The sequence below is a fragment of the Monomorium pharaonis genome, chromosome 9, assembly GCF_013373865.1.
Source record: "Monomorium pharaonis isolate MP-MQ-018 chromosome 9, ASM1337386v2, whole genome shotgun sequence".
In the NCBI taxonomy this organism is placed as follows: domain Eukaryota; kingdom Metazoa; phylum Arthropoda; class Insecta; order Hymenoptera; family Formicidae; genus Monomorium; species Monomorium pharaonis.
The window spans coordinates 292,491-314,955 of record NC_050475.1 but is presented as its reverse complement, the minus strand read 5'-3'; the positions used below and the strand labels follow the sequence as shown (position 1 = coordinate 314,955).

Sequence of the window (22,465 nt, the reverse complement as noted above, 5' to 3'; positions counted from 1 at the left end):
TCAGCCGTGACGCGAAGTTATGGCTTGGCGCACGCGATGAGACTTCAGCGCGGCGATTTTCTTTTGTCACTCGTTATTACTCCGTGTCGTGCCGTCGTTAAAAGTGACGTGGGTGTCGGCCGTTGGATGACTTTCCGCGTTCCTCTAGCTTCTTCGTTTCACCTAACTTTTCAGGCAACACGGCGAAATCGATACGGGAACGCGGTGCAACGGTGGTAAACACCGGAAGGGAATTGCCCCCGTAAAGATAACGTATATAAAAATACGGCAAAGAGAATTAGAGTATTTAATTTTGCTATAATATTCATATCATGTTTAGGCTTTTCTCGCCCGTCGTCAAAGAAAGATCTACGAGTTTTATTAATTCTGATCGACGATCTATCAGAATTAGCGCGAGAAGAAGCAAGTCGGCTAATAATTTCTTCCTTTTATCTTCGGAAAGGGAAGTATTGCGTCACCCCGACAGAGGTACAATTTACATTCACTAAACGCGGCATCAATTTTAATTACTCAGCCGGGCTCAGATTGACGAGCCGTAGCCGAAGACATTTTCTCTTCTGCGGTGGTATCGAAACGAAGTCCGAGACGAGAGGTCGTAAAGTCGTCCACGCGATCTCGAGACATTTTACGTGAAACTCTACGCGCCCATTAAAGACGAATTCTCAGAACGTGTTCGAACGAGCGGACTGATCTCTCTGGCATAAACTATTTTTAATAACTGATAATTCTCTTTTTTTCGTGTGTGCATACCAAGTGGCCGCTCCAGCCGGAATAAAGAAGTGCCAGTTTCGGCTCAAATACGAAACGCGCGTCGTTAAAATCGTTGCCGTAAGAGTGAAGTGAATATATTTTATTGCTCGCGTTTTTATGGCAGTCCTGTCCGAATAATTACCCGACCTATGCATCTGTTCGATAAGTGACATTCGTTAGTATTAACGCCTTCAAGAGCGATACCAGGCGTTGCAGGAAACGAGAAACATAAAATTCAAAGTCTCTTATAATGAGAGTTCCCTTTGATAATATATAACACAAAGTAGTCACTTAATTATTATTCCTATATTTTTATCATCAAAAAAGTTGAATTTCGTTTCTATATTTGTCACGGTCATTAACGGAATCTGCTTTTAATGCTCAGATAAGGAGGCATTATTATTTCGAAGATTAGGAAAAAGAAAGAACATAAAAATACACATTTTATTTGTAATTAAAAAATTCTTTACATGTTATATTTGTCGTTATGTATACAAAACTTAAAACGAATCATTCGCATATTTTTAAGAAGAAAATTTACATAAAAATAACATTTATTCCTCGAAACGATAATGCCTTTTTAAGTATAAAACTTCAGCAATCGATTTCATGTTTATTTATGAAAATTGGATTTGTCGAGGCACCACTCGAAATTAAAAATTGTAGAAATATAGATTACCTTCGATTTTCCAGATGCAACTTTTTTTCGTACGTTGAAAAGTGATTGTTTGTTTCATATATTACTCTCGGTAAAGTCCAGTGGTAACTTCGACACTAGAATCACAAAACGGGAGTATCACTGGAACAATCACCCTTTTCGATCCTCCTGCTCCAATAACATCACAATTTTTTTTTAGTTCACAAGCACATTGAACGCAAAATAATATCGGTCAACCCTGAAAAATCGACACGAAAAGATCACGTTCATTGTATTAGAATCCTGTTTATCCGAATAAAATAAACAGCATTATTGTTGAATCTAATTTTTCAATAAAATATGGTAATTTATATACATCTCTATTATCGTTATATTTTCTCTTATTACGTGCAGTCCATTTATTTGGATTTATCGGAGAAAGAAATTATGGAAACGTATGGGAGAATATAAGGTTCAGAATCGCAAGTATTTTCAAATGTTTGACAACCGGGCACCGAGGTCAGATTTCTCCCTTCCCTGTGTGACTGAAATACGATTATGTAACTGTCGTATTACATTGACGCGATTTATTGGGCAAATTTATTAAGGAGCGGGACACACGTGCGCTCCAGGCGTTTATTGGATTATCGCGCGCGTGTGCATTTACGTAACGCGGGGGTGGAGTGAATTATGTTTGCTCTCAGCGAACAGCTTATGGCATTTATTAGAAGTCCGAGGGGCGCTCTCTAGAATTACGAGCTTCCAGTCGCGGTGCGCGGGACTCTCGCTTTTTCATTTATACGCCCGGTAAACGGCCGGTCGTTATCGGCCGACACCTTGGTCGGTTCTCAAGAATTTACTACCAACCAAAGGGGATGACGGGACTGTAACGATTACGGGGGATAATTTCCTACATAGATACCAGATTCCGGGGTTGTCCCGGAAAAAGAGATCCACGAAATAACAAGAGTACCATGTAACACGGGAGTTTCGTAACAAAATTATCCATCGTGACAAAGTCATTTCTTTTATATATGTATTCTTTATATGTATTTTTTAAAATATGTAATATAAGATATCAAAAAAAATATTGAAAAATAATAAACAGTCAAAGATGATAGAGAAGGACACTTAATTCTATTAATTATGCAATTAAAATTGTCAAAGTAATATAAATTTTTATTTTAAAATAAATTATTTGTAATAAATGAAAAGATTAATAAAAATAATGCAATTTAATAAAAGAATTATTCATTACAATTAAATAGCAAATAATTGTGAACTAAATTACAAGATAACAATACCTATGTGAATTTAGCATCCGGCTTTTATAAAAAAATTTTTTTTAATACGCATTCGATTGTACCCGGTTTGTACCCGTTTGTACCACTTTTTGTTTGGTTTATACCTCAAAGGAATAAAAGTTACAGGGCTTTAAAAAATCGTCAGCACCCCACTTTGAGATACAGTAATCTACCAAGTGCCATTCGATTAAGCATCGTTTGTACCTGTTTGTACCACTGCCGGTTTCGCTTGTACCCCTAAAGGGGTGATTGTACCGAATTTTTAAAATAGAGATTGTTGCTATCTTCGCCAATTTTGAAGATAAAACAAGTAATACTTTCTATAATTTAGAAAATATTTCTTATTTCAAATAAATATTATTCATTTTCTATAAAATATGTTATTGGTACCATTCGAATGAATATTTATTTGAGTTAAGCATTCTTTTCTGCAAGTGCATAGGTTTGCCGCAGGGTCACACTTATCGGGGCGGCCGGCACCGCCAAGCTCTTCCGCAGGTACAGCGAAAACTAAAAAAAAAAAATTATAGAATGCGTATTAAAAAAAATTTTTTTATGAAAGTTGGTGCCAAATTCACATAGGTGATAACAATTGCATCCAAAAAATATTAAATTATTAATATCAATTCTATTTGCGATATAAGTTGAAAATGGAAAAGAAGTCAAAGCTCTGCTGATGAGTTGATTCGAGTTCGCCGTCATTTATAGCAATCGATTCCATTAATTGGAAAATTTCGCATATTAGACGAATCGCAGAAAACGACTCCGCATGTCGAGGACGTTCAATCAAAAAGTTGGCCATCAAGCGTAATGCTTTTGATCTCTGCCAAGACTTCGAAAGAGCGAAGGGGGCCGTTAACGGTTTCACAAAGAGCATCTCTCCCTGTTTCTTTCCCTTTACTTCCTCTCTCAGCGTCTCCCTTTCTCTTTCTCTCTCCTTCCCTCCTTCTCCCTCTCTCTCCCTCTTGCGAAGTCTCGCACAGAGAGAACCGCCTATAGTCAACGATCGGATTGGCTCATTGAATTTTAAAATCTCAAATAGAGTTAGCGCAGACATCAGACGATTCGAAAGAGCTCGCGGTTGCATCAAAATGCGGAATGTCTTTTAAACGATTTACGGCGCGGCCATTCTAAGGTTTTCAGATGGAGACTGTAAATGCAAAGTATAAACTCATATATAATTTGGTACAATCTTTCCATTTTACACTAACGTATTTTCGATTGTTATAATAGATAAAAATTGTGCTTACAGAGATAAAGCTGAAACGTTTTATTTAAGCGCAGTAGTAACAACCGATACTATTCGGACACTAATTGTAAAAACAAACTACTTAAATTTCAACGAGAAGATGTTTGCAGAAACATCTCACTTAATTAGTTTTTGAATCAATAATCATCTTTTTTTTGAAATTTAATATCCCCGGTATAAAATTATTCATTCTTTTCTTGTTGTATGCTATCTGTTTGTTAGCTTTCATATTATTATGGTCATTATTAGTCATTACTACACGAATACTTACCGTAATTTGTATGGAAAAGAAGAGCTCATAGAATTAAAATTCATCGTGCCATCTGGAACGTCGGTCCCGAAAGCGTACCTGAAATCACAATTATAGGGGTCGGTCCGGGAATTCGTGAGGCCGAAGAGTTGGGCTCGTTAACCACGCAGTAGTAACGCATCACCATCGGCCAGACAGCATCAAATAAATCGCCCATCGACCTAGCTAACGACGCCCCGAACATATCTCTCGTTGGGGTAGGGTAGGTTCTCCTCCCTTTTTCTGGCGGTGTCAGGAAGGAACGAGGGTGGCCTAATTCGTCATAACGTTCTTCCTATTCCGGCAACCTTGGGACGCCATCGGGAAGTCTTATCTATCCCCACCGCCGTCGTCGGACTTTATCGGCTGTTAAATTGCCGTTCCGTTAACGGCCGCGCCGGAAGAAGAAGAACAACAAGAAGAAGGAGAAGCGACGGGACGCTCGGCGGGAGACGGGGACGGGACGCGACCGATGGATTTTACGACGCGATCAAACGCGTCCGACGCTAATTGCCTTCTTTTTTTTTTTTTAACGATCGGATGAGATGGCGGCGGAATTCGCGACGACGCAAACGCGAGTGTATTCACGGTGCGACTTCTGCGACCGGAAGTGGGGAATCAACAGCGCAGAACTTCCACCGATCGGCCATTAATCGGTCCGGTAATATTAACGAGCGGGTGTATGTACTTGACCGCACAACCGCTGTCCACGCGAAATGCTACTTCGTGTTCGAAACGGACCATCTACCTGCTGGATCGACGATTCTCGTCGTGCAATAAAATCAACTAATAGGTCCGGTAATGTCTTTAATATCGGTACTATGTAACCGAATGTTTAGGGTGTGCGCGATTGTTAATCACGGAGTTCTTAATAGGAGAGTTTTTGGATGTAATTAGAAGGTTAAATTACTTGGGTTTACGCAGATAACATTATCTTTACGTTCTGTTCGATGTTCTGTTCTTTGTGAGGCACGAACAAGCTTTGAGACAAAAGAATTCCGGTGAATCTTGTCGAGTACGGAAACCTGCTGGATCACATTCTTCTCGTGATTTACGCGAAACGTTCTCTCCCGTCACATTTGCGACACTTCTTGTCGCAAAAATCACACAGTCACATTTCGAGAAAATCCGCGAAATAATTCTGAACATTTACGTGAAGGATTTTGGAGTGAATAAAAATTAAAACGAAAAGCGTGTAATCTTAGTCACTTAAATGAACTTTGCGTATTCTTTTTAACATGAAATTTTTAATCGATTTGATCAAGGAAGCAAAAAATTTCTCTTCAGTTTTTATTAAAAAATGAGAAACTTTTTATCATGCAGCACATCATTTCGCATTATGGCGTTTTTGTTATATACTTTTGCGACATTCTCTTTCAAATCCCTCATTGAAATCAACGCCGCTGCATTCCTAATATTCACACGCGTTTTAAGGCCGCAAGTGAGAAATCCGCCGGGTGCCGATGAAAGGGCGCTCGGCAAACCTCGCATGATTCGCCCCAATTATCCCAACATTTACCCGAACTACCACCGCATAGCCACACGCGCAACTCACAGATGGTCGGTTGGCCACACGCGAAAATTCGCGCGAAAGTGGCCCACAACGTCGTTTAATTGCTTTGCCAGAACCAGCCTGCAGCGAGAACGCTCGCAGCTACTTGCTCATGAATTAGTATATCCGAGAGGTATACGTTGTCGGATGCAAGTGTGAACGCTTCCCGGTGCACAATGTACGTTACAAAAAGTTGGTGAATGAAACTATGGAATTCGAATTACCGTGGAATTGGATTACGATCCACGCGCGGACCGCAGAAAGTATTATAATTATGCATAAGAATAATTGCTGCCTGCTCGCCATATAAATTGATAGAATAAGTGAATGCAAGATAATTAAGTGGTAAAGTTTTTTTGCAGTTAATTTTTACATTGTTATCTAATTTTTACATTGTTATTATACCCAGAAAAATCGAAAATTTTGGTGCGCACTCTATTTTTATGTTATTTCAAAATTTTCATGTATGCCATTTGAATTATAACGGATCGAAGTGATGTTAGAAACCTGTAAAGTATATTATTTTATTTTTCTTTCGGTATTTATAATTGCTGCAATTCTTACAATTCAGTAGAAGAAATAACTTGGAGAAACCATCACTGTCTAGTGAAAAAGGAGTATTGCGATGTATCCTGAGCTCAAGAAATCGAATCTTCCGCGCCTTCCTTAAAACTTCATGGATAGTCGGTGGCCGAGAAAGAGAGCGAGAGTCGCGGGGGTGGCTTTAGGTGGCGCTCTCTGGCGTTGCTTCTGCCAATCGATACGGGGTTTCGAGGGTAGACGTATCTTCGAGATGGGGATTAGGGTGCGGCGACGTGCGGAGAAGTCGCCGTAGTCGTCGGCGGCAGCGGGTACCGGTGAGGCGACGGGGGTGAAAAGGAAGGAACGAGCGGCCGTGGAATCGCGAGGGTGAGCGCGGAGTCAGACGGAGGTTGCAAAGAGGGTCGATTCAGCGCTGGACCAAGGTCCACTCTCACTTGCCGGTAGGGAAGGGAGAAGACGCCGGGACGAAGCGAGGGTTGATGTAGAAGGGTGCAACGCGGGGGTGGCCACGGCGGAGGCGTAGGGTGGCAAGGCAGGGGGAGGTGAGTGAGAGCGAATCGAGAGCGAGAGTGAGTCGGGCTGCCGAGCCGAGCCGAGCCAAAGGGGGTGAGACGCCAAAGGGTTCTCTCGCCCGGAGAAAGTGAACAGTGGTGGTCAACTCGGACAAGCCACCAAAAATTCTACTCCCACAAAATCTTTCTTACTTGAACGAATACACTTAGTATAATAGTCACGGTGATAATAACGATAAGAGAAACCATATCGTATTGTATAATTATTTGCATAGTTTACGTTGTAACATTGGAAAATATCCTTGTTTGTCACTAGAAATTAAAGAATAGAACAATTATTTATTTTACATAATTAGAATTTTTCAAACCAGTTATTCTACTATTTACTCAAGTTCTACAATCAGGCTTAACAAGAAGTGCACGGCTTCTCCGCTATTGACTCGTCAAAATAAATTGCAGAGACTCTTTTAATTTTCAGATGTGACTTGGAACGTGCAATTGCACGTCGCATAAATTGCATGAGTGCTGCAGCACCGACCGCCGCTTTGCGCGTTGCACGCAATTATTCTGCTCGCGCTGTACACGCAAATATTCAAAGGAATAGCAATCAGTTTTAGTTTTTCCCTACCGGCTGTTGATTTTCATGCTTTTTATCACGTACGGAGCAAACAAGTACTATATCAGCAACCATGTTTCTATTTTTTATGACAATATATGTTTTTTGTCTATATTAACGTGTCTGCAATAAAAAAAAACAATTACAATTTGCATTCTATTACATCTAGCATAAAATGATGAATATAGAAAATAATATATTATACTAAATTAATAATTATTATTTGAAATATCTGATTTGAATAGTAATAACATTATTTTTTATATAATAATATACTAAATAAAAATTTTTAATGGAATAGAAAATCTAAAAAAGATTTTTATTCGTGTATCATCTCTTTGATATTTTAGTTCGCTAATTTTATGTAAGGAGACATTCAAAAAGCTACATTCAGAATGAAGTCTTTTCAGTTTCGAAAAGCGCGATGTAGCTCCTTTGAAAGGAAGGACTTCATAAAGACGTTTTCAGAATAAGATGCGTTCCAAAGAATTAACGATCTACAATTAAGCTTAATTGAAGTGAAAGGGATTGAGTTTTGACGAAGGAAGCCCAACGAGAGAATCCGATGCTTTTATCGGGCGTGAATAATATTCGAGCGCAGAGTTACGCGGAGTGAATATCAGGTCCCTGAATAAGCTCTCCGCGAAGCGAAGCGAAGAGTGGGAGGGGTGAGAAATTTTTTGGTTATTGGACGACCACATCGTAGGCGGAATCCGAAAGGAGGGAATATCCGAGAGGGATCGGGAAAAGACGAACATGCAAATGGACCGACCGGTCGAATTTTCTCGGGGTATGTTCTCGGGTACACGCGTGTGCGTATTGCGAGCGTGTGTATACGTAAACACATAAGGGGTGTGTGGACGCGCGTTTCTCTCTCTCTCTCTCTCTTTCTCTCTTTCTCTCTCTCTGCTTCGTGTCCAACTCCTTGCCCAGCTCCATCGTCCACTCTCCCTCTTTTGTGTTCGTTTGTGGACACGTAGAGCAGCGTATTCGAGGAGGCGAGCGGCCATCCTTCCCGCGTGAAGCAAAACTAAGGGAAAATTGACCGACGTGCAGTGGTTCTCCGTAGTCCAGGAAGTTACAAAGTAACCGGCCTTCGTAGATACACGAGAAATTACTTAATCCTAAATTTAATTCGCAATTTTCAAATAATATGAAAACTATAAGTTTTGATAACTGATTTAAAGAGTACAAGTAAAAAGACTTCTTGATAAATTTTACCGTAACGTTGTACGTCTGTACTAATTAATTTCAATAATTTAAGATTTTGTAAAAAGAACGTATTTGTCGAAGAATTAGAAAAATATTTGTAAATTCGATTTTCAGAAAAGGATGGATGACGTTTAAAATTTTAAAATCATTTTTAAAATCAATGCAATACATTGGACGTTTATAAAATTGAAGGCATTTTATCATCCATGTTAATATAACAATTTCCTTTACATTTTTACACATAAAATACATATAGCTGGAATTTCATGTAACTATACTTTTTATATGGAATAAAAAAAATAGCAAGTTCGTAAGACCGCCTTTAAAGCGGAATAAAAAATTTTCTTTCCTGCGAAAACCTCACTTCGCCTCGGCGAATGCAAATCGCGAGGGCTTGCTGAGAGAGTTGGCCGGCCAAGAGGCCGCGGCGGGACGAAAGGAAGGAAGAAGGATGGACCAGCCGCGGGGGTGCAGGGTGTAGAATGGTTCGTAGGTAGGGTGGCTTGATATCGGCGAGAAGGTGAGCTTCGGAACGCGATGTCCGGCCTGGTCCAGCCGGCAGGAGATGCGAGTATTGATCTAGGCTCAGACCTAACCCCCCTTCTTCCGCCCTCTTCCTCGGCGAACCCCGACCACCTCCTTCGTCTCTCCCCTAGCCTCCTCGTCGCGAAGCCACCCCTGCCTGTTTCTGGAGGTCGCCGAGACCGAGGGAGGAAGAGAAAGTGCGGGAAGACAGGGGGCTGGGTGTGAGGGATGGTGGTGAGGTAGACACGAGGAGGGCCGAAGGGCGGCACGAAAGAGGGTGGAGGACCTCGAAGTCCGGCTTGCCCGAGCTGCCCCCTCGGCTACGCACGTTCACTCTCACCTCCTCCACCTCCGGCCGCCTACTCTTACGTTAGACACGTTGCAGTGGTGCTCATTCTTCCCCCGTCTTAACCCTAACAAGATGAGCTTGAAGATCTTATGAAAATGGATTGAACAAACAATTTTAATAATTCTTGTGACTTTGTAAGTGGTGATTTGCAGCACTTTTAATACCGAAGACTAAAAGTGTACTGAAATATATCTTTACAAACTTAATCTCTTTTTTTCTACTATCATTTTTGTAATTAATTAATTATGTTGTAAATAATAAAGCAGTAGCAATAATAGTTTCCAAGTATGCATGGCCAAGTATCTTCCCTAATATTTCTTGAGTCTTCTGAAGAGTTATCTAAATTATCTATTTAAAAATTATCGCCACACCAACTTTTTGCATCAGTACAAGATTTGCCCGGCTACAGAATGCTTTTAGCACGACCTTGAACGTGACTCTACAACTCGGAAGCACGATTAGCGACGGCGTTTATGGTCGGTGCACCAGTGGAGCGAGCGACGATAACGTCGCAGCGAGTTACTCGAATCCCAATAAATCCAACCCGCCCTTTGCGGCCTAGGAAGCCTGCATGAGCTCGCTCTGAGATTAGTATTAATTTATAGCGCTGGCAGATAGGATAGAATGCGGTGCTGGCTGGCCGAGAATAGAAAGGGTGGAAAGTGAAATTTCGCGGCCGCCGGAACAGGACCGGGCCGCCATTTCCATTTTCCGCGCTGATAATTGCAAGCTGAGGATTCCGCCCTCGCGCGAATAGGCAAAGTTTTCTCCGCTTGCTCGCACGTTTCATCGAGGTAATAAGGGATAATCGCAACAGTATTTGCTATTAATTAACGTTAATAATTTTATTAAATTAATTGAACATCGTCAATCTAAAGGACGACTGACCGACAAGCCACTCCTGCTGGTTGCATAGGAGTTTTTTTGTCCTTTGCGATTTCGAACGTGGATTAAAAGATTCGTTCCCCTAAGGTTGAGACGTGCCGTAGTCAGCTTGCGGCTTTATCTTATTAAAGACGTAACAGAGACGCCTGTTAGGGCCGGCACGCGGCGAGGGAGAAAAATGAAGAAAAGACGACAACCTACCCCACGGACCATCGGTCATCGCCCAAAACCTCCCCGTCGTTTTTTTCCCACCCTCCGCTCCGCGATATCGCCCTGTAATGAATCTGTCACAGAGCTGCGAGATTTCATTTCCTTCCTCTCTCTTTCAGGAGAACACAGAGAAATCATTTTTGTGACTCTGGACTTTGCAAGATGAATGACATCATTTTTACAGCCTGTACGCACTAATAATATTAGAGTCGATAATGTTTTAGAATTTTACTTACACTAATTACATTCATAAAATTAGTTTTAGCTCGTTATAGCTTTTTTACAAATTACATAATACTTTTCTTGCAAAGTATTCCTGTTCGTTTCATGAAAAATAAAATGTAATGTTTCTTAACAACAGAAATCTTATGCTAAAACGTATCTAAGCCGTGTGTCTCGTTTATCTAATCACCATGGAATTCGGTTTCTTGTACAGCAAACTTGCCGTTAATCGAATTACGACGAGTACATCCTCGGAACTTCCGGCCGCGGCATTGGAGAGAGGAGTATCGGAAGTCCGAAGTCGTCGTGGGAATTGAAACCTCTCCGCGACGGGCGGCGAGTGGTCGATCCCGAAGAAGCTTGCAAGGGACTCCGACCCACGACGAAGGAACCCAACGGTGGCGACCCAGTCCCGAAGACTTTGACCCACATCATATCGCTCGTTTTTGCTTCTCCGCCTCCACCACCTTCCGAGTTCCTTCCCTCTCGAGACTATTATCTTAATCCCATACATCCTCTTTAAGAGACCTGCTCTCTCAAAGACCGTCTTCTCGCCTCAGTGCCGATCTTACCGTCTCGCGTGTGTGACACTCCGGTTTTTCATCGTCTCTCCGCGGATCTTTGATTGAAATATGAGATAAAGAGGAAAAACTGATAGTTCCCGAACAACCGATCAATGTTGCATTTGATTTTGATGACTTTATAATAATTGTTGACTTCATCACTGAACAGCCAGTTCTAGTTTTATTCTCCGTTAACTTCGATCAGTTTACTTGGAAATGTTTCATTGTCAATTTTACGAATGCAAGCGCTCGGCAAATAATGAATGTTGTTTTCAGCAACGATGGGTGAATCAATGATTATTGCTTGCACGGTAAACAAAATAACGACGCCGATCCCGCAAACAGGTTCTTGAAAACACGTGTTGAATTCGAAGTGCCGCATTACGCACCAGATAGGCATCCACCGTGAAATTTACATTCACACGATATCGTAGGCGGTAAAGAGGAAGTTACCGCAACGAGCGGTGTCGTTTTCAAGGTCGCGAAGTACGGGTCCGAGAGTGATAGTCGGGGACCACCAGCGGTCCATGCCAGGGGCATGCACACTGACCGACATTCCTGCGGTCGCCGAGATCCTTGACGGAGGATCTCCTAGATCAGAAATCACGAATGTTTCGCACGCACACGACGAGATAAGAAAAAAAAAAAAACAAGACGGCAACGATTCGCGGTATTTAATTTTGGCGCCATTGTCGAAAGGATTCCCTCTTTCTTCTCGACATCCGGATTTTATCTCTAAAATCACTTATTAATCCATAAAATTTCAATGCTAAAGGGATTCTAAAAATCGTTCGTTAATACTCGACATTTGCCGTAAGCCGCTTATTGAAATGTGTGCGTATAAGGAGCTCGCGTTACACGCGTTTTCATACGTTTTTCTCGCAACTTTTTCCACGACCACGGGATGTGTATCCGTAAGTTTTACGACGGAATATTGTAAAACGCTTATACCGCTGTAAAATCAGCCTATATGTAAATGGAAACGTTTATAAGAAGCGACATGCGTCTCGTCAGAATAATTTACGCGTTCTCTGGCGGACTTACGAGACGCTTAAAGTGTCAGACAAGCTCGGGGCGCGAGCGCGTCTTTCCCTCCCCGTTCTCCCATTCCGCCCCGGAATCTTAATTCCGGTAAAACGTCTCTCGTATCGGCGATCGTAAAGCCGGCGGCACTTCCGCCGCAGGGATGAAGGGGACGGCAGAGAAAGAGGGAGAAGAGAGAAAGAGGACGAGAGGTGGCAAGTCGAAACTCCACGTAGACGAAGACGTCGATCTATGTGATCGCGACGTCGGGAGTCGAGGAGGGTGCCGCGAATTTATGCTGATTCGGCTCTCACCGAACTTTCGGGTAATCAAACTTAATTGACTCCCGCCGCCGGATATACGAACTCGTTCGCGAAGTCGATAAAGTCCGGTGGAAAAATGAGCCTGAGTCTGCAACCCTCTCTCCTTTCCCCCGTCTTTTCTAATTTCATTATTTTGCTTTTTATTAATTTAGACCCGAGAGCTCCTTAAAGCCTTGATTTATGTGCCTTGCGATTGAGAAGATAGTTAAATTATTTCGGAAAAATTCTGATTTTTGAAGCGAACTTTAACGAAACTTTAAGCGCTTCACGCTTTGTAAAAATATTTTCGAAAAATGTGAAAAGAATTATTTGAAGGGATTATTTAAAAAAAGATGTCACGGATTTCTCATGGCAGCTTACAATGCACATGACAATTTAAGATTTGCGAGACACTAATCCTCAGTTCTATGTAGTGCAAAATGGAATTCTTTGAAGGATCCCTAACTACCTAAGTGAATCCTTCTCCTTCTTAAACACGTTTACTTAATGACTGTTATTTAAAAAATAATTTTTTTCTAATTCCTACATATTCACCTTTCAAATTTTTGTACGAATATTGTACAGTATTAAGAAATATTTCAAGAAAACGCGTCTTCTTTTCACACATCTCGGTTGTTTTAGAAAATATAAATCAATTATTGCATTTTCTCGCTACGGATCTTTCTTTTATCAGTCTAAGAAATCATTTTTCTCTTCTTTCGCGGCGCGACGAGTTTGACACGTTCCCGAGCAAGTGGCGCAATTATCAGTTTAAAGTAGCTAACTCGACATCGTCGTCGCCGTCGTCGTCGTCGTCGGCGACGACGGCAGCAGCAGCGGCGGCGGCGGCGGCGGCGGCGACAACGGCAGTGTCGGCGAGCTCTACTCCTCGTAAAATTATCTGCAATAAAATCGTGATTTACGCCCGTGTTCCTGGAAAGCGGGCCGCTCAAACGCTTCATTCCGCGCTTCTCTTCTCGTCCTCCTCGTCCGTCCTCTCCTGGTAGTTCGCGGGGACGCCGAGGTCGAAGAGACGACGGGAACGACGTCGCCGTCAACGCCTTTCGGCGCACTCTGACCTTTCTCGAGGAGGATTATATTATCCTCGTGAATTCATCGGGAGCGCCGTATGGTTATTGTATCCGGACACCGCTCATTTATAATGATCCACGAAAAATAATTCCCCTTTCATGTTAATAAAATGTGTTATCGTTATACCGTATCTTATCTTTATATCGCAATAAAGCTTGAAATTTCATCTCCTCAAGTTTGTCAAGTCTGCGGTTTACTCGTTTTCAAAGCTCGTTCCGGTTCCTAGATTACAGCCCCTAAAGTTAATTGCGCCGTAATACCTTTATATTAATATCGGATTTCGCATTGGCAATTTGATAGACTGTAATAATATTTTTATTAACGCAATTTTATCGCGCTGCGCGTCGCGCCGAAGTTACGGCTCTCGAAATGCGGATGCGCGGTGACGCAACGAAGGGCGAGCAGGAAAGGGAGGAGGGAGGAAAGGGAAATAGAAGGGGCAACATTTTATGCGCGCACGTGGGACACTTTTACAGAATTTGGAAAGCAACGAACGGAAATTTCGGAGGGAGATACACACACGCTCGACACCGGGCGAGAGTGTAACAGCCTCCTCCACGACCCCCTCGATCCCCCTTTTGCTCGCAATAGCGGCGCGCGTAAACGCTCGAGGGTCGCGCATGACGTAAACGCAAAGTAGAACGCAGGACTGCCGTGAGTCGTAAAAAGAATCCCATAAAACGGTAGCCCCCTTTCTCCCTCTCACTCTCCCAACAATTTTGTATATTTACGTCAATCTTCTTTATGTTACGAAGTGGAACACCGAAACGCGTAATACGTACGATCGTCATAACTTCGCGGAAGAGCCGCCCCCTGCTTGCGAATAATTGTCTCCGCCGATTATTACTTACAATATCATTCACCGAGTCCCTCGGTGGTCCGATGGGCGAGGCTTTATATCAATAATACTCTTGCCGGGCGTACTCTTGAGTTGAGAAGCATTTACAGACTTGTCAAACTCGAAATGTTTGACATGCAGCACATTTGTAAGCGAGATGAGATACGTGTAATTATATCGATAATCCGGAATCAAGATGATTGATGCTTGTATAGTTTAGCAACAAGGTATCTCCTGTATAACAACTTTTGTAATTTATGAAATGGTTCAACGTAATATGCGCATGCAGATGTTTGTCTTTCACTGAATAGTAACATTGAATTATTCTCATCATAAAACTGATTCAATGATAAAATGCGTTGCGAGAAAAAGACTATATTGTTGGGAAAAAAAATATCAGATACGATTTATAAGCCTTCCTGTTTTCGTGACTTACTTGCTTGTGAATCAATCTAAGAATGAAAGATCGCGTATAAAGTTAAAGAACGCACGAAACGGATTTAGAGTTATATTGTAGATTTATTACACTTGTGTAATTTACGTATTAGATTTTTTTTCTCATTTTGTAATTTATATATTAGATGTTTTTTTCTCTCTTCTTTCTCTCAAGAATAATTCAAAGTAAAGCCGAATATCAAAACGTAATGTAGCTTCAATATAATGTATTGAGCATCCAATGATCTCATCCTCTTTTTTAGAAGCGACTTCATCCGGTTATGCATGTAGCAATGAGTATCTCATTTATACGAATGAAATATTCCATCTGCGCTAATCGATTTTTCTACGAACCGACGTCAAGTGAATCAACAACATGGTCGCTCTTATCACAAACTTTTATCGGGCCAACTTAATTACTAGCCGTTCGCGACAAAGAATCGCCAACAAAGAACGCGACAGATGAATTATGAATCATGCTCGCTGACGCGAGGGCTATCGTTAATGTATTAGAATAAAAAAGAAAAGAGGGAGTGAAAGAGAGAAGGACAAAACGTATCGAAGCGAATATTCAAGCCACGGCTTTACGGCGGCGAACCTTGGCTTACGCGGCGAGAAAAGCTGGAAAATTCAATACCGTGCAAGTTTATGTGTATCTACAAGCACGTCCCTCACACACGGCTTGAGAATATTAAAAACGAGGGCTTTTTTATTAAGGCGCTTTTATGACCGGAAGCGCGCACCTTTTTGCCACTTATATGCCCGCGAGCAGAAGGGCAAGCACTCGGTTTGAAATTCTAAAGGAGAAAAGAGAGAAAAACAGAAAAAAAGAATCACGCGCTAAAAGTGTTTGCGCGAAAGACAAAAAAGTTCAAAATATGTGAAAAATAATTATAAGATATGTATATAATACATATGTAGAAAACCCGTTAAATTAAAGAAGCAAAATCATTCTTTGACAGTTGTGCGTTATCTTATAATGCAATAAAAATGATTTTAAAAAAATAATCATTAGAGTTTTGAAAAATTTCTATAATAATGCAATATACAACTTTTATCAATATTTTTCGCAACATTTTATTATTGTTATTAGTAACGAAAGTAAGACTTCTTTTTACTTTATAACCAACGGTTAGTATTACCGATGGTTAATAAAATCTGAAGATATTTGCACAAAATGTCAAATTGTATAAAAATATAAAACGATAAATACATTTTCTCTCATTCATATGTCATATTATGAAAAATTATAAAAAACATTAAAAATTTTAGGAAAAAAATGTCTGTATGAAACCTTCATTTACCGTCGGTAATTTTAAGTCTGCAGAATCTTCAATAAGTATTTCCATATCGCAAAAATTATGAAAAATTTTAAATTACTCTTAAGAGTAAAAATTACATTACGTCTAATTTCTGTGATCAAAACGAATGTGAAGGGAGAGAAAAGGTAATCATCGACCATTGAAATATACCAAAAATTTATTTACATAAAAACATGAATATAATACCTATAATATTTCAACTGCTGCACATTTCTTTGTTCGCTCGGTACGCGTTATACCTAAACAACTGGCGTCGGGTCACGAATTAATGTCAGTATTGTCACAATTTTTTTTAAACACACCTGCACAAAGTGTATCCGAAACAACCTGCGATACGACCTAAAGTGTCTAACTGTTAAGCTACATCGAATCGATCTGACAGCGATGCGAACGCAGCGTCCGAGGTTTCGCGTCCTCGCGATAACTGACCGAAGCGACCTTTACGAGCCGAAACAATTAATTAAACCAAACGCAGTAAAGCCTCATCTCTTTGCAAGATTCATATCTCTTTCAAAGTCTTCGAAGACTTGCCCTCGCCACCCTTCGCTTCACTTCTTGTAAACACATTTGTATCATTGTTCAGCCGAGCGACATCACCGACAATAATTTCTTCTCGTAATACCATTCGTTATAATATTTACAGAATTATACGAACAACTTAAAGTATGCAATTGAACACAGGGCCGGCTCAAAAAAGTTTCCTTGTATTCCTGTACAGATATTTTCAATGCGAAACGTTTTTTTTTATTTGCATAAACCATCTCGTAAAAATTGTATAATAAAGAAAAACGCGTTTCGCTTAATTTAAACTTTGTAGATTTCGACGTCTTTAATCTTTTAAACCGGCCCTCCGAGAATACAATAATCAAAATGTTATACAATAATAAAAATGTTACAATTTTTCTGTTAGTAACCGATAATAATTGCGCTTTTTTTCGTTTTCCATAAATTCCTCTTGCCAATTGCACTAATTTTTAACGCGAAAGCGTTCAATCAAATTATTATTCATTGGAACTGTACGGTCAGTTAACTCATCCATCCCACGAAAATCAAGCAACGGGCAGTACACGTACATCGAATACTAAAACTACCTACACAGATTGCCTGGAGTGTTCAGCTCGGCGAAAGTTTCTTAAGAAATATAGATACAAAAGAAGTTTTCATCTCGGCACGCGCTAGTGTTTTCCGACGAGTCCCGCGTACCAGTCCCTCTTTCAGTTTACTTGGAATAGTCTGCGACGTGATCGCGCAGTGAATTCGCGGAAGCTTATTTAACGTAAAAAAAAATATATATATATAAGATTACATCACGATAGAAAATCAAATTATTGGAGTCCTTGTAACGAAATGATTCTATTTCGAATCACGACGACAATAAAATTGTGTTTAAAAGAAAAGGAATAAAAGCAAATTATAAAATTCTAATTAATATAAAATTGACTGTCGAAATGTCTTCGACAAATTGTTTGAAGAATAAGTTTTCGTGACTCACATTTCAAGCGCAGAGGCACTGATACTCGTACTCGCGAAAAGTATATTTTGGAAAATTCCATATGAATTTCCGTATAAAAGGTCATTAGTTTCTGTAAAGTCGATATATTAATCTCAAAAATGGATTTATATTATTGGTTCAGTTTGATTAATCGCGCGTAAGGCGGGAATATAGTTAAATCGACATTGACGGTTCCATTTTAAGTTAGTCTTTAGCTATTATTATTATTAAGTAATTCGATTGTGTGTTACGGTACGCAGATTTGTGCTCGCTTACGGCGTTCGCTCGAGAGAGCACGTTCCGGTGCAAGAACGTGCGAATCTCCTTGAAAATTGGAAAAGTTTTCGCGCACAGGCACTGCGTGAAAATCCTAAAAATTGTACGGTGGCGCATTAAAAAACGACACGAATTCTTTATAAAACTGGTAAATCCTCACGCACGCAGACACACACGGCATTTTTGTTAAAAAATTGGAAAAATTCTCGCGCGCAGGCACGGCGTGAATATTCTTTTTAGAAAATGAAAAATGTGAACGATGACGAAAACGACCTGCCGACCGAGGGCCGATCGAAAAGTCACTTGCAATAGTATCTCGCACACACGCAGCTTAATTTTGGAAAGACGATTTTATCGTTATTAAGATTCTCTGAGAAAATCAGAAATATTGAAGAATTAAAAATTAGAAATAGTCGGCTCGAAAATTGGTCGATAAATTCTAATATTGGTAATGCTGAGCCCTGTAGTTTCCTACCCATATACTCGCGCATAACTACGATGAAATATTTCTGTATCAAAATTTGTGGTCTTACAAAATACTTTCTACGAGTTGAATATCGCACGAACGGGCTTTCTCGAGCGGCTGCCAATTTCGTATATAAAAATTCGACGATACAGATACTCCGTAAGTCCGTAGAGTCGTTAACTTTCACATGTAAGTCATGCAAACGCGATACAAATCGAGATATAAAACTACATCAGCTACGCGACCTTGGAAAGACTCGGCTAAGTCGTTGCTGAAGATTCCATTGGTGATTATAAACGGGAAGCTACGCACGATATTGTTCCTCGTCATTGGCTAGCGCGACGATCTTCGCGACCACTCGACGCATAATTCGCTTCTCTCCGGTCGGCGACGTGAGACGACCGCGCGTACCTGGATCGCATTTCCTTCGTCTAATTCTAGGAATCGAATACTTGAAATAAGAGTCAAATCGCAAAGATAAATGGGTCCAGCGACTGATAACTATTCCTAGGGCGTTCCTCTCGACGGTTTCATTTAAAGTATCCAAGAAATTTGTTATTATCTATCTAGTCTTCAGAGTTCAGCCGGTTTATCAAAGACTCGAGAATTTCAACATTCTTCTCATTTGATCCGCTTGGCTTTCAGAATGATAGTTTTCCTTCGTTATCGAACGAAAAAGAAATAGAAAATAGCATAAACGAGATCTCGCGTCCTCGTGTCATGAGGCGTCAGTTCGCTCCGACGACGAGCGAGAAAAGTTATCGTCATGTAGTTAGTTCTATCGGGTACAATCGATGAACGTACATACAACGGACAACCGTAAATCCCATCGTCGTGAAGCGTGTTCCGATTGTATAATACAACTACACATACAGCATCCAAATCGATATAGCGATGTAAACGCGTGTACATACTCGGTTTATATACATACATACCTATGCATAAGGATGTGATCGCAAAGGATGCTCTAGTCGCATAAAAGAAATGTTCGATAAAGTTTTTCTTTACCGTTGAAACAACACTTTGCGCTGTGAAAAGAGTCGCTTCCAGTTCGAGCTGAGATCAATATCGCTTCGCGCGTTTCTTCGAGCGCTGCGGTTACAGAATATGCGTACCCCTCGTTATCATATTCTTTAGGAATACAGTCTGAACCACCAAGCTTTTTATTTCGGAAAAATTCAAGTAAGCGAAAACTTGAGACAAAAAATATATAATATATATTACATTTTTATTATTTCCATTTTTATTATTAAAATGTATATTGTAAAATATTTTCGTGATATTTTTGAAGCAATATTCTATTGAAGCGAATGCCAAATGAATAATTTTTTTATTAAGTATCGGAATTGCAAAATTATTAAAAATTATATTCGGACATGATTATTCTTTGACCGATAATTATTTTTTTAAATCAAACTTGAGAATACTTCAACAGATTATTTGCACATATATATATATTTTTTTTTTTATTTTATATTATTTATCACATCCAAGTATATATTTGAGAAAATCGCAGACGAGGCAGTTAGCGGTTATAAAATTTGCGCGCAAGCAGAACTCGCGATTCTGCATAAAATCATCATTTATTCCCTACATTCTGCCTTAAAAAAATGCGTTTTTTCGCGTTGCTTTTTATCGCCTTCTTTTCTTTTTCACACGATTCTCAAATCGCGGGAATTCTTGGGCATGATGCTTAAGATTTATATCACATCCTTCGTATGTGCGGCAGTGTTGATTAATCATAACACCATCGAATTTCTGTCGCGGACTCGAATTCAATTCAATTCGTTGCTCGACTCAAAAGAGCGTTTACATCATTTATCTTCCGGTTCGTGTTCAACTGCAAACGACAGTTACACGGTCAAGGAGAACTTCCGGTGAGGACGGTTCGTCAACAATCATCCTCTTGCACTTGTGATTTATCATAATAATCTCAAATTTCTCGTAATTTCATTGCTAATAATTTGAACGTTCCTTCTCGCTGACACTTGTAGATAGATTCTGTCAATTCAGTTCTTTTTAAAAAACCGAAAAGAACCGTCCAAAATATAATCTCTTTTTAATAACTTTCATATCTAAACAATTTCTTTTCTTTCGACTTTTCGTCTCTTCTCATTCAACTCTCAAGATTAGAACCAGCAACGAAATCATACAATCTATTCTTTATCGGAGAATAATTTCTTTTCTTCCATAAAACTTCTCTTTAACAAGTTGAAGCGATGGATTTGATGTACCCGACATCTTGTAACAGTGACGAAGAGTCGCGTCGACAGAACCGTCCCCTGTCTTCGTTCTCACTCTTTCCACCAACTGCAGAGGCAGCAGTACCATCGCCTCTCGGGATGGGTTTGAATTATCTGCTATTGTCAGTGCATTGCCCTGGTGGTGGTGAGATGCGTGGTCTCGGCTCTCTTGGGCGGAGGCGGCGGCGGTCGTCTCTTGCCAGCGATTGCATTGACGATGTTCATGCTGCGATTCTCATCGGCGAATCTTACCGATGTCTGCCGTGCCGGGCTGGACGCATATTCGACCGGTGCATGAGGATCCGTTGCGTATACATTTTCATACAGGTTATCCGCACCATAGTGTTCCTGTACCCAATTGGACACGTTGGTCTCTCTGTAGTCAGCCACGGCAGGCGGTGGATCCCGGAATCCGAGCACTTCGTGCGGCGTCGTTGTCGAGTCTAGCTTGCATTTCTGCGCAACCTGCCACTTCTTCCTCATTACCCTCTGGAGATCCTTGAGAAAATCACCCGGCGGCGCCTGATCAGACGCCGCTAATTTCTTTGGCGAAGTGAGCCTGGTGCTGTCAGATCTTCTAGGCGGCATCGGCTTCCGTTGTGGCAACGCGGGACTGCCGGGTTCCTGTTGAGGCGGTAGATTAAATGAGATCTTCTTGCCGGTTCCAGTTTTCGACTTGGGCGATGTCGGTGGTTCCTGGATGGTCACTCGTCGTTGCGGCTGCGGACTGGAGGCGGCCTTCAACTCGGCGAGATAAGGCGGTGCCGCGTAGTGACCAGTTCCTTGTTTCATAGCGCTACGTCGGACGGTGTCCATGTTAGGATTCGGCCTGATCGGCTGAATGTTTGTTGTGCTATGTATTGTGTTATGGTGAGCGATCTGGTATATAGATTCAACTTTGGAATTTTGTCGCCCGAGGCTCTGAGAATTAGTAATTGGAGGTTGAGTTCCATAAGCCGGTGGCGGCACGAAGGGCGGTGGTGATGTGAAGTTAGGCGAATTCGGAGTGTAGGTCGGTGTATTTGCTGTCGATCCTGAATAGGAACTATGCGGAGAGGATACGGAATTGACAGTGTTGTTCGCATTATGAACATTCGGGGACGCGTTCGAATTGTAATTCTGAATCGAATTGCTGTTTAGCGTGACACTATTTGTATACATTTGATTGGATTGCGACCTGGGGTTGGAAGTATGCGTGGGGGTGCTTTCGGGAGTCATAGAATTCGTAGGGGTAGATTGCTTAGGTCTAGCGCGACGTATAGTTCCGGTTTCGCCGACAAGCGGACTGGGCGGTGGCGGCAGAGACGCGAGACTCAGCGAGGAGCCTGTGAGTTCAGGTGTGTTGCAAACCGGAAGTTCACCGGGCGCCGGCGGCGGTGGCAGAGAGTCCAACGAGAGATTCGATCGGAACATCTCGGGAGGTGGTGGCGGAAGCGGCTCGCTGTCGGACTCGACTTCTTCGGCGACTCTCGACGGCGACGGTGGCGGTGGTAGCGAGGTAATCGAATCCATCTGTAAGTAATGTATTTATGTAATTCTATTTATTCGTTACATATCG

At 41.1% G+C, this 22,465-nt stretch overlaps 1 protein-coding gene and 1 long non-coding RNA gene across 7 annotated transcripts in view; one reads left to right on the top strand and one right to left on the bottom strand.

Annotated features, from left to right (window-relative positions):
- Nucleotides 1–3,588: 3,588 nt before the first annotated feature.
- On the top strand, nt 3,589–17,717 carry LOC118647424. The gene is made up of 2 exons (XR_004964696.1): nt 3,589–6,866; nt 7,315–17,717. It is a non-coding gene; the product is annotated as an uncharacterized LOC118647424 (long non-coding RNA).
- Nucleotides 16,574–22,465, bottom strand: part of LOC105837473 (amyloid beta A4 precursor protein-binding family B member 1-interacting protein) — a 122,401-nt gene continuing 116,509 nt past the window's right edge. For all 6 annotated transcript variants that reach the window (XM_012682281.3, XM_012682282.3, XM_012682279.3 and 3 more), the window contains one exon: nt 16,574–22,419. In XM_012682281.3, the coding sequence (XP_012537735.1) occupies nt 21,031–22,419 (1,389 nt within the window). In that variant the 3' untranslated portion in view covers nt 16,574–21,030. The remainder of the gene's footprint in view (nt 22,420–22,465) is intronic.